The 12,946-nt window shown below is 36.5% G+C and overlaps 1 protein-coding gene across 2 annotated transcripts; it reads left to right on the forward strand.

Moving 5' to 3' along the window:
- The first annotated feature begins 3,545 nt into the window (after window positions 1-3,545).
- On the forward strand, window positions 3,546-12,673 carry paqr5b (progestin and adipoQ receptor family member Vb). Of its 2 annotated transcripts, XM_055204077.2 has the most exons (8): window positions 3,546-4,561; window positions 4,887-5,014; window positions 7,570-7,775; window positions 8,169-8,295; window positions 9,337-9,381; window positions 9,616-9,712; window positions 10,069-10,213; window positions 11,775-12,673. In XM_055204077.2, the coding sequence occupies exons 1-8, from the start codon at window positions 4,508-4,510 to the stop codon at window positions 12,032-12,034; spliced, it is 1,062 nt and encodes a 353-aa protein (XP_055060052.1). In that variant the 5' UTR covers window positions 3,546-4,507; the 3' UTR covers window positions 12,035-12,673. The 2 variants fall into 2 exon arrangements, with proteins under 2 accessions (XP_055060052.1, XP_055060061.1); XM_055204086.2 differs by lacking the exon at window positions 9,337-9,381 and having other exon boundaries at window positions 3,551-4,561.
- Window positions 12,674-12,946: the final 273 nt, after the last annotated feature.

A 12,946-nucleotide genomic window follows, 5' to 3' on the forward strand; every position in this document is an offset into this window, starting at 1 on the left:
TTTTAATGTTCTTCCCTCAACTTAGACAAATTAATACATACCTCTCTTTTCTCAATGCATATCCTTTAACTACACTTAATCGTTGTACAGCGCATTCAGCACTTTGACCTCAGCACGCATTAAAACCATCAAAAACACAGTATAAACAAATGGTCTTACAGCACACGAGGTCGAAGTGTTGCAAACTAAGTGCTCTTCCGCCATACAATATAGTTCTCATTTTTTATCCGCTCAGAAAATCGCCATGTTTTACTTTGTGCCACCATACTTGTGTAACTACTCATGTAACAGTCTTTAAATAGGAAAAACATGGAAGTGTTTGGTGGCTTCTAAATTCATCGCTGTTTGGATCCTAAGGAATGAATGATACTCTAGGCTAAATGGACATGCACTGTACAAGTAAGGGAAGAACATAGTAAAATATTGAAAAACTGTGTTTTTCTTTAATCAGAACAGATAAATTTATACAGGCTTGTAACAACATGACAGTGAGAAAATGAATTTACATTTTTGGGTGAACCGTCTCTTTAAGACACAACATTGGCACTGATATATGTTAAGATTTGTCAGTACAAGGTGTTTTTAAATTAAGGCAGCTTAAACAACCATTTTAGTCTTGAGCTAGGATAGGCCCTGTCCCGGAAACTGCCCCAGTGTGTAATGTAATTTTGTGTATTTAATATCTCTGCGTGGGCAGTATCCCGGATGGATATAATATTACTAGGCCTCAGTTATATTAGGACATTTATGCCCGGTTTCACAGACAAAGCTTAGGCTAGTTCCAGACTAAAATGAATGATTGTGGTGTCTTAACTAAAAAAACTTTCCCTGACATATCTTAAAATATGTTAGTGTCATTGTTTTGACCTTAAGATGCAAACCAGTAATGGTTTTTCTAAAGCATTTTTATAAAAGTGATTTAAATCTCCTTAAAATCTATTAAAATAAGGCATAGTCCTGGCTTAAGCTAAGCCTTGACTGTGAAACAGGGCCTTAAAGAGCTACACAAAACAATACTGGTGTGCATCTTGAGATAAACAATGGCATTTGATATAGCCTTAAGTTATGTCAGTGCAAGATGTTTTTAAATTAGGGCAACTCAAACATGCATTTTAGTCTGAGACGAAGCCCCTTCCGGGAAACCTCCCCTATACTGTATGTTGTTTTTAAAACCAGCCCCTTAATATTTAAAAAAAAAATTGTATAATTTCTTATAATTTTCCACCTCCTGGTAGAGGGCAGCAATTCTATTCTAATCTATTTCCAAAATATATTTATTATTTAACAAACGCGTAAAAACATGCATGTTGCATACGTTTGTACATGCATATACGTTTGATAAATTTGCAATTACTTCGTGATTTAATCTCATAATATCACGTTTAGATATTAAAGGGCCAGTTCTAGATATTTTGAGGCCCTAGGCAAAATTTCTATTGGAGTCCCCCTCACCCCTCTAATTTTCAGAATAATGTGAGAAAGTGTTTTTCCTACCCTGTAAAAATCATTTAAGTTATCAAATATGTTTTTCCCTATTAATAATATGCATCATGTTTTCATGATTTACCAACTAAAATAAAGTGTAGATGACTTAAGATATACAGACAGTTTACTTTAGGTACTCTAATTACTCCAGTTTGGTTTGCTGTTTGACTTTAAATACAAACTTGATTAACTCCCCATGCAATGCTAACGTGCACACCATTGGTGAGGCCACATAAGGGCCAGGGTGGCACTGGCCCACTCAGATTGACGGCTGGACCACCCAGTCAGAAGAGACAAAATATTTTTGTGGAAAAGCAGAAGAAATCATGCATAATTGATGATAATCTCTTTAATAATAATCGCTCAAAGTACGCAGCATTCAGAAGTAAATAACTATTTATGTAGAAGGTTTATCATTTGCCTGTGTTTCCAAACCTTGTAAATGTTGCCATTCAAGTCTCATGGTGACACGTGTTTCAGAAAGCACACAAACACAGAATCTATGCGCTTGACAGGACACATACACCTAAAATATCTCGAAATACCACATTCTTGGCAAATATTTTCATAAAAACGGTCCGTTATGGCCTAAAGTGCACAAACGGTTCAGATGTTTGTCAGTATATGGATCCGTGCTTATTCGGTCTTAAAGTAGCAGTACCCTCAAAAAATCTGCTTCTGTTTGTGTCATTATGTTAAACAAACAACAGAAGACAAGCGAAAATCACTTCTGTAGCTTTAAAAAGTTTATATTTAATTTATACGAAGATGATTTTTTAAAGAAAGTGTTATTATTCATTTGATTATATTTCTGCTCCTAAATACTACTTTATTTGTAACTTTGTTCTTGTCTATTTTCATATGCTTATAATTTTTGCTGATCCAAAAATGATTTGATCCATGACTCAAAAAACATAACGTAATCTACTATATAAAATGGTGTAATTTGAGAGAAGTAATTGAGGTCCACCCTATTTTACCAAGGTTAACTCAGTTTAAAATTTCTGGTGCACACGCAAGTGTCTAAACAGAGTCAACAACGCTCAAGTTGGTTCTGTCCTGAAATGAGGTTGATACACAGAACAAAGCCAAGTTTATTTTAGAATGCATTACAATCATTTCAAAATACCTGCATCATGTACTGCACTGTCTTTGCATGCTGGTTCTGCCAAGCAGGGAACAGAGGACATAATAGCTACTTTCTGTGTCGAAGTCAGTCAGCTGCAGAGTTTTGAATGTTGTTTCATATAAGTTTATAAGCTTCTCAACTTTATGCAGCGCATCAAAGTCCCACGAGGGTGATTCGAGAAATCAAACAGAGGAGTCTGCTTCAATCTTTCTCGCTGTACTCTGATGCCATCCGCCTGAAAATCGGCACTGCATGAAGTCGAACTCACCTTATAACTTTATTTATTGCTCTCAGTAGTTATTGGTTGACTAGCGTGCATGGATTTAACGGTTATGGAGGCCCCCCATCCAAGCCTGAGGCCCTAGGCATTTGCCTACTTGCCTACATTTGCCTATAGGTAGCACCGGCTTTCGAGCAGTGGCGGCTCATGACTGGTCATCCAAGGGGCGCTAATTTAAAATACGTGTTTGGAGGGTCATGTGTGTGGTTCCCTTTTCCAGGGTGTGTGTTCTGCGTGTCGGGGGATTGTGTGTGCATCACGTGTTTTGTCAAGGTGGGTGCCTGCTGCACACGCGTCAAAACCGTTTATGATAAAATAGACGCTCACGTTCACAATATACATGCACGACACTCCCTTAACAGTAAACTCTGATTACGCATTAGATTATACGAGTATCTGGCAAACGCGAGCGTGTCTCTTATCATAAACCCTTTGGACCCATCTGCAGAATGCACTTGTTTTGGCGGAGCACGTTATGCGCACGGGATCTCTCGATGCGCGGAGCACGTGTTTTGAAGAAGGGAACCACACACGAAGGGCTACATACATGCTGTGACGAACTTCGCATCGAGCGCACTCGAAAAAAGAAGTCACCGGTCGCCACTGCTCCCGAGATAATCATATGTATGTTTAATTAGCTGTACTTTTAAACAATTTATTCTTTTTAGGTTGGTCGTAAAATGGCAAAAACGATAAAAATATATTAAGGATATTTTTAGAATTAGCAAAAATGCAACATTTGTGTTTATGTGTGTATTGGATTGTGACAAAGTTCTGTTCTTGTTTGTTATGTTTTCAGATTGTTATTCTGTGCGTGTGTATGAGTGCAAAAAAAAAGAGTGACTGTGCAGTCATGCTAAAAACTCATTTGAATTTATGAAAGGGAGAAAGAGTGATTCAGTTCTTTCACACCCTTTATGAATTTAAGAAAGATAGAGAGTGAGTGATTCAGTTCTTTCACACCCTTTATTCATTACACATTTCACCTGCAATGGCTGAAACTGGCTAAAGCACTCCACCCTGACCTGTGTGTCTATGGAGAGCAAAAGAAGCTCCGATCCCAAATCCCTAAGTTAAATTTCCTAAATATATGATGACACAAACATCAATCTTTTTGTTTAGGAATGTGTGACTTAGCTACCTTGAGTTCAAGATTAACACGAAAACCTGTTTAACTTGTTGAGTGCCTCAAGTGCAGAAGGTATGAGGAAATGAGACAACTTCACTTCACCTTTCAATCTGTCTAGTTTTTAATATCACATTTTTTATTCAGTTTGTGTTTGTCCTCATCTCCTGTAGATTGTATACGAAACCATGCTCTAGGTGTGTGTGTGTGTGTTTATGTTTCCTGTCTAAAACAATGCATTGCTAGACAAGTATTTGTGATTTCTAAACTAACTGGTGTGTCAAGTGTGTGTGTTGTGTCACGTGTGTGGGTGTGTTTATACTAGAGATTGATTTCTGTAGGTGTGAAGATATGGGCGGGGTTGACCATACCGGTCATTGAATCAGGTGGAGTGGAAGAGTCTTTATAAGTGCATTACCACGCTGTGCTTGTATGTATTATCATCTACCTTCTGAGACGGGCAGTCAGGGCGGGTATTCTGGGGAATATGTTCAGCCTTGTTAAACTACCTCGTGTCTTCAACGTCCACCAGGTGCCCAAAGTAAGTTCACACCTATAACAAAAACAACTGCAAATTAATATCAAGTGATTTAAACTCATTCACATTATTTAATGTAATTATTATTTAAGTAGAATCATATTAAAGTAGGTACATTTTATCATGTTGTTATTGTTATTTTCTTTATTTACCCTTGCAACCTGTGCACCAGTTTGAAGGTGTGTACCCAAATACATACTGTCATTTTCGTGTATTATTATTATTATTATTATTTTACCTATAGTTAGATATGGTCTATGCCACATTTTCTTTTTGACAACCATTTGCCTCTTTGTGTTGTGCTTTAAGATCTCTTATCTCATTGCAGGCGTTCCACGAGGACAGTATCATATCTGGATATCGGCACCCTCGCAGTTCGGCCACAGACTGTGTGCTCAGTCTCTTTCAGCTCACCAATGAAACCCTCAATGTCTGGACACATTTTCTACCAACATGGTACAGTGAAACCTTTCTTTATTTATGCATATCTCCTTTTTCATGTTAGATCTCGTTTCCTATACATGATAGTGCATACTTAACAAACAATAGTATATGAAGAGCTCACAAGCCTGTGTCCCATGCATGCCAACAACAGTTAGATTAACTCATTTTCCGAGACTCCTTTAAATGGGCAAAAGAAGCCCCATAGTGGATTCTTACTTGACCCAGAGTGGGTGTGCCACTCCCTGGAGGGTAAACCTGGCTGGCAGATCACTGAAGGTCTACCATCACTGTTAATGAGTTCCCAGCATGATTCTCATACGAGTCTTTACAAAATAATAGTTTCACTCGTGTCAGTCTACATGAAAATAGTGTGAATTTGTTTACGTAAGCATTTATTTTGATTTCTTTTTCATATAACTGTTTTGTTTGAGAACCTCTTTGACTTTGACAGCTGATGGCAAACCAGCAGCATTGTGTGCTTTTTCATGTCATTCTTTATTGCAGGGAAAATTTCTTGCAGGTCTGTTAATGGAACTAAAAGTCATTTTAAACATCTGTCATTATGTAACACATTTCAGCCAAGCGTTGTGTTAACTCGCACTGTACAGCAAGCATTTCAACTTGTCAACATATATTTGCAGAGCCTAACTTTTAAAGTCCTCTCGCGATTCTGTTTGATGTACGTTTATATTTTTATTTCACGTAAAGCTCAATTTAAACAACGCTATTTCAACAGTCGTTCTATTTAATGCATGCCATATCTCAAAGCTAACACATCTTCTGATCACGCACTATGGTTAAATACACACACATCTCAATGGATGGAGAAAACCTAGTATCTGTAACCTGACACTACATTAATATTTATTTATACTTGCCTCCAATAAATAAAAAGTCATCCATCAGACTAGATTTAGTATGCCAACTCATTTCAAATTTTTAGGGTTACATACTTCATACTTCTAATTGTGAAATTATTTGCTTCATAAAACGTCTTTCAAATCTTTACAATCTGCATCAGCGCTTATCTACATAGAAACAAGCTTAACCAGTAGGCTAAACCATTTAAGCCTGGTAGTTTGTGTATTTGTGTATTTATATTTGTTTCTATGCACTTGTTTGATTCGTCCATAGTAACAAACTCTGTGAGCAGGTCAAGACAGCTTAAACATGTAGGAAGCACTTACAATAAGGTTTAACGCATTGACTATTGTAAATACAATCGTGAGATAACAATGAACAATACATGTATATAATTTCATGTTAATTTTTAACATATACTACAATTTTATTTATTTAATTTATTTATTTATGGATAGCCCGTTGAGATGCAACATCTCATTTTCAAGAGGGTCCAAATACACATAGACATAAAAAAACAGAAAACAATTGCTCAAAACAGTTGAGCTACTAGGCAGCCTACACCAATACCGTAAACCTAAGACACAACATAGCCCTGACATGTTTTAACTGTCACAAAAAGCACATCACCTTTACCACAATACACAATTGTCTCAATACACAATTGGAACCCATAATACAAGAAATTCAGTGTAAAAAAGGTTGACACAAAAGAAGGTTAAATCCATCTTAAAGTCAGTTAAACAGTTACATAAAACAATTATAAGCAGCACTATTCAGTCCAACATAAATAACATGCACACATATTGTTAAGATATCGAAATGAAGATAACTTAAATCTACGGAAAGATGAGATGGACCTCAAGGACTAGAATCACTAGAAGCATTATAATGAAAAGCTTTATGACCAGCGGATGAAAAAATTAATAAGACATTAAGATATTTTGATAAATGATGGTAAGCAAACAGTTGACAGTACCCATTGACTTCCATAGTATTTGTTTTTCCTACTATGGAAGTCAATAGGTATTGTTGTGCTTAATCAAAATATCTTTGTTTGTGTTTACGACAATAAGGAAACTTCTAAAGGTTCGGAACAACATGGAGGAATTTTCATTTTTTTCAGTGCCTTTAACCGCGAAATTTAATTTAAAGGGGACATATCATAAAAATCTAACTTTTTCCATGTTTAAGTGCTATAAAGAGTCCCCAGTGCTGCTATCAACGTACAAAAAAAATGTGAAAAAGAAAAAACTCAGTAACTTAGTTTTGGTAAACCATTCTCTGCAAGCATGTACAAAACTAGGTCATTGAAATTTGTCTCCCCTTGTGATGTAAGAAGGGGATAATAATTCCCCTTAATCTGCACTATCCAACCACCGCACTGCCATTTAGTGCAGAGATCAGCTCATTTGAAGGGACACACCCAAAAATGGCACAGTTTTGCTCACACCTACAAAGTGGCAATTTTAACATGCTATAATAAATGATCTATGGGGTATTTTAAGCTAAAACTTCACATATGTACCCTGGGTACACCAAAGATTTATTTTACATTAAAAAAAAAAGTTTTGCAAAATGTCCCCTTTAAGTTTAATTGATCCACCAGCAGATGCATTCATGCAATTATTTTTTAACTTCATTTATTGTTGTTGTATCAACATTTTTGTTTAAGATCATAACATGTGCCACCCTTTCTCTTTTAGGTATTTTCTATGGAAGCTGATGTCTGTGTTGTTGATGGAGAATGTGTGGTATGATGAATATACCTGGCCTCTGCTGGTCTATCTATTTTCCTGTTGTGTGTTCCCACTGGCCTCCAGCTGTGCCCATACCTTCAGTAGCATGTCTACTCGCGCCAGACATATCTGCTACTTCTTTGACTATGGGGCTCTAAGTCTGTACAGTCTTGGTAAGGTTCACAGTTCAAGAATCAAAGTCCGATGTTAACAGTTGAATTCTTAGACAGTTAATACAAATACAGGCTACATTACTATATGTTCTGAATCGAATAAAAAATATTTTATGTGGCTCTAAAAATGCAGCAGGTGAGAAATGTAGAGTCAACCTACCTGTTTCTCAACACTACCTGTAATGAGTGGTATTTGCAGTATGTGTGCATTCAAGTTTCCATTCCATTCTTATTTTAAAGCAACAAACAAAGCATACACATTTAAACCTAACAGACTTTGTGCTATGATACTTGCACACTTCAATCATTGTAATCAAGTCTTGCACACTTAAATTCCCAATCATTTACATCCCATTCATTTGCATTTACATGACTGATTGCATGTTGATACAGGTTCAGCAATCAGCTACTCTGCATATGTTATGCCTGATGCATGGGTCAATAGCACCTTTCACAAATTCTACATCCCTATTGCTGTATTTAACACCATCCTTTCAACCAGCACGGCCTGTTACTCAAGGTAAAGTACCATTACATGATATATTGCGCATTAGCTTTACAACACTATAGGGGAGAGCGGGGTAAGTTGTCACACTTTTCATACTATCTAGCATTTACTGAGCACCATACATCACAATGGTATAAATCTCATACCAAATGAAAAAAGGAAGTATTGGGCACATGCAGTGAGGAAAATAAGTATTTGAACACCCTGCTATTTTGCAAGTTCTCCCACTTAGAAATCATGGAGGGGTCTGAAATTGTCATCGTAGGTGCATGTCCACTGCAAGAGACATAATCTAAAAAAATCCAGAAATCACAATGTATGATTTTATTTTCTTTATTTGTATGATACAGCTGCAAATAAGTATTTGAACATCTGTCTATTAGCTAGAATTCTGACCCTCAAAGACCTGTTAGTCTGCCTTTAAAATGTCCACCTCCACTCCATTTATTATCCTAACTAAGATGCACCTGTTTGAGGTTGTTAGCTGGATAAAGACACCTGTCCACACCATACAATCAGTAAGAATCCAACTACTAACATGGCCAAGACCAAAGAGCTGTCCAAAGACACTAGAGACAAAGGTGAGAAATCAGAACTACGAAAATAAGAAAATTGTGCCAATGTCAGATTTGAGCGATCTTGACCACATGTCAACAAAAAGTTGACTATAGAAGTCGTTGTCACACAAAGTGATTTTTGAGATCTAGTGTTGGAGTTATGAACAGTGTGACAACTTACCCTGCTCTCCCCTACTAAAAAAGGTGTATGTGATTATTGGAACAAGCTTATGCTCGATGATTGGCTACAGAGATTTTGAACAGTCAGATGAAGTGTTTTGAAATTGCATCTATAACAATCATCACATTTACAATAATAAAGATGATGATAACATGTTATAACTTTACGCAAATAGCTTCCTAAAACAAATGAGGAGTGAGGAAGTTTCATTCATGGCTTAATGAAATAATGATGCTTGCTATAAATTGCCATAAAGCTACTAACTGATTGGGAGCTTTTTTGCTAAAATTTTTTGTTTTACTTTATTTTGCTAAGGCTTGGCTTACCATTTCTTCACTTTATCCATGACATCGATGCAAGGTAACCTTTTAATCACACTAAATTTTGCAGAATCCTCTAATGCTGTCTAACTCTTTCATGCAGCAAAAAATGCTCTTCTTTTTCTGCCTCACACCTGAAATCCGGTCTAACAATCAACTCCTGCCTACTACCTAAATTGCATAATGCCTTACAGATCACTGGAACAGCACTGAAACCAATGGTATCACTAAGTTATCACATATAAACACAAAAACTGGTGTCACTACTTTCCAGATTCTCCGAGAGACAGAGCCTGAAGTTGAGTAAGGTGCTGCGAATTCTAGCTTTTGCCTACCCCTACCTGTTTGACAACATTCCTCTCTTTTACAGGGTAAGTTTCTATGTCCAGGTTTTTGCATTATTGCTGTTAAAGAAAACCCGGATGTATGAGTAAAGCTTGGTGTCAGCACATGAAATTGTATTAGAATTGACTTATTCATTTTATATGTCTATCATCTGTTATTTGTTTATAAATCTGTTTGTATAGAATAGTTTATTTCTAGATTAATATGTAATAATTTTAGCTGGCAGCTTAATCAGATCCAAACGTTTTCACTAAATAAGAAAAATTTGAATTCTAGAAATGTGGAAATTTTAGTTAAATACTTAAAGTAATCATTTAAATTAGTTAAAAGGCAACACATCCTGCTGTGACCTATTATTTATTGTTATGTTGTTTCTTTCTAGTTATTTCTGTGTGTTGGCGAGGGGTGCACTGATAATGAGGCAAACTCCCTTCATGTTCAACATACACTGTTCGCATTTCTTACTGGATTTCTGTTTGCAACGCATCTACCTGAGAGACTGGCACCTGGATGCTTCGACTACATAGGTACATAAAGTACTAAGTCATACCTCTCATGTGAACCTATGTGCATAATGCGTTTTGTCAAAATACATGCTTATTGCACGCGTCAAAATGTTTATGATAAAAGAGACACTCACATTTACAAAATACTCGCAAGACTCTTAACTTAACACTAAACTCTGATTACACATGAGATTAAATATCTGGCAAACGTGAGCATGTCTTTTATCATAAACTCCATTGAAGTGTTTGCAGCAGGCACATGTTTTGACGTGATGCATTGTGCACATATGTTCACATGAGGTGCCGAACTTATATTTTGACATGACGGGCTAAATACATGTTTTGATGAGGTTTGCATCTTGTACCATCAAAAATGAAGTCCCCGACTGCCACTGGTCAATACATTCAATAAATATTTGAGATTTTGCTGAGTGTGCGATTTGCAGTTTCAAAATTAAGTCATTAATTGGATTATATAAGTGTTAGAATTTAAAGGGACACTCCACTTTTTTTTAAAAATGTGCTCATTGCTGATCTCCGGGTCTGGCGCTGCCATTTTTGGCGTGGCTTGGCGTGGTCTATTGAATCTGATTAGGCCATTAGCATCACGCAAAAAAAATAACCAAAGAGTTTCAATATTTTTCCTACTTTAAACTTGACTCTTCTGTAGTTACATTGTGTACTAAGACCGACAAAAAAATTTAAAGTTGCGATTTTCTAGGCAGATATGGCTAGGAACTATACTCTCATTCTGCCATAATAAACAAGGACTTTGCTGCCGTAACATGGCTGCAGGAGGCGCAATGATATTATGCAGCGCCTGAAAATAGTCCCCTGCTATTGAAAGATACTAAGGGGACTATTTTCGGCTGCTGCGTAATCATTTAAATAGGAAAATTATCAAAACTCTTTGGTTATTTTTGAGCGTGATGCTAAATGGTCTAATCAGATTCAATGGATTATGCTGGGCTATGCTGGGAGTGGTGGTGCCGGGCCCGGAGATCGGCTCAATGGATTCCAAAACGATAAAAATCAATTGTTTACCTCTATAGGAGCTGGAAAATGAGAATATTTTCAAAAAAAGTGAAGTGTCCCTTTAAATTAGGCCCATACCATATACAGTATTGTAACCTCATGTGAAAGTTACTCTTCAACACTTTTCATTTTAATGAATTTTAATAAAGGAAAATACAGAAACCAATTTTAAGAAAACTTAAATCTAAAAACATTTTACTTGACACTACAAAAATTGAGTTCATTTCAATCTGAAATAGCTTTTTTTGCACTATACAGAGGTAGAAAAGTATTTACAAAATCCTTTGATCCAATGTTTGTGTAACCTACAGTCTGATAAGTTTCCCTCATATGGTCAGTTTTTATAACCATTATACTGCATGTGACAAGAATTCTTGGAAGCCGACCTGAACCGCATTAGCAGTCTCATAAGGACTACTTTTATATAATGTTAAAGATTACTGGCAACTTTACAAGACAGTGCCTTTGGCAGTCACAGTCTGTTGCTCAACACTTTCATAGCGAATTGTTTTTAATCATGTGATTGGCTCTCTTCTGACTCCTACAGGCCACAGCCATCAGCTGTTCCATGTGTGTGGAATTATTGGGACGCACTTTCAGATGAAGGCCATTGAAACTGACATGATGCTAAGACGGTCAACGCTGCTGGTCAATGCTCCAGACATCACTTTAAGCAACACATTTGGAGCTGCTATGGCTTGTGTCTGCATCAGTCTTGTGATCATATACTTTTATAGTCTACCTCTGCTTTCTAGATCCTCACCCAACAAAGACAGAAGCACTAATAGAAAGAAATGTACTTCATGAAAGCAAGGAAGAAAAACCTCCTCAACACACAGGGTGTGTTAGAAAGATCGATTGCTGTCTTGCACAAGTATTTAAATGACCAAATCAAATGTATTTAGGACATTTTTACTAGATAATGTGTTACATAAGTACATTATATATTCACCCCGAGGTGGTTTGCAAGGTTACCGAAGCTATGCAACCTGAGATAATGAGTAATGACTGGGTAAATGCATTACTACAGGGGAGAGTAAGTACTGTAAAGGCACTGACTGTTAATCTCAGATCATTATAAGTTGTTGAAGGGTGTGTTCAACAGGCTACCATTTATTTTACGATGTATAGATAAACACACTTAAATGCTCACCTACGTAGTGGACTTCAACCAATCAGCTAACAGCATTAAACCACTGAGTAAATATCTGTGCACGTTTAACTGTATGCTCAATTCTGCTAAAGTCTGTAGTGATCAACCATGATTTATGCTACACATTTCCTACCTATGAAAACGGCACAATATTTCATACAATAACACAGAGGTGTGTGGGAGGTATTCATTTTTTCCATACCACCTGTTCACATGTATTGGTTCTGCAACACAGACAAAAATATTTATTGTGTCCCGGATTCTTTATAATAAATATATTTATTTCTACACAATTGACCTGGATTTTATTGCTTGACTGTAAACGAGAAATGACTAAAAGATTTCAGATTAACATGTTAGCAGACAGAAAGTTTTGATTTAAAACATGTAGAACAATACTGTAGAAGTTAGTTTTTGTTAACTTAATGTAGTAAACACATGTTAACAATTAAACTGCTTGTAAAAAAAGTAATATTTATAATAAGAAGGCTATAGTGATTAACCCTTTGCAACTGTATGTTCTGCGATCAGGGCCGGGGGGTGGGGGCATTGTCCCCCAGATTTTC

Source organism: Misgurnus anguillicaudatus, chromosome 21 (genome assembly GCF_027580225.2).
Source record: "Misgurnus anguillicaudatus chromosome 21, ASM2758022v2, whole genome shotgun sequence".
NCBI lineage: Eukaryota > Metazoa > Chordata > Actinopteri > Cypriniformes > Cobitidae > Misgurnus > Misgurnus anguillicaudatus.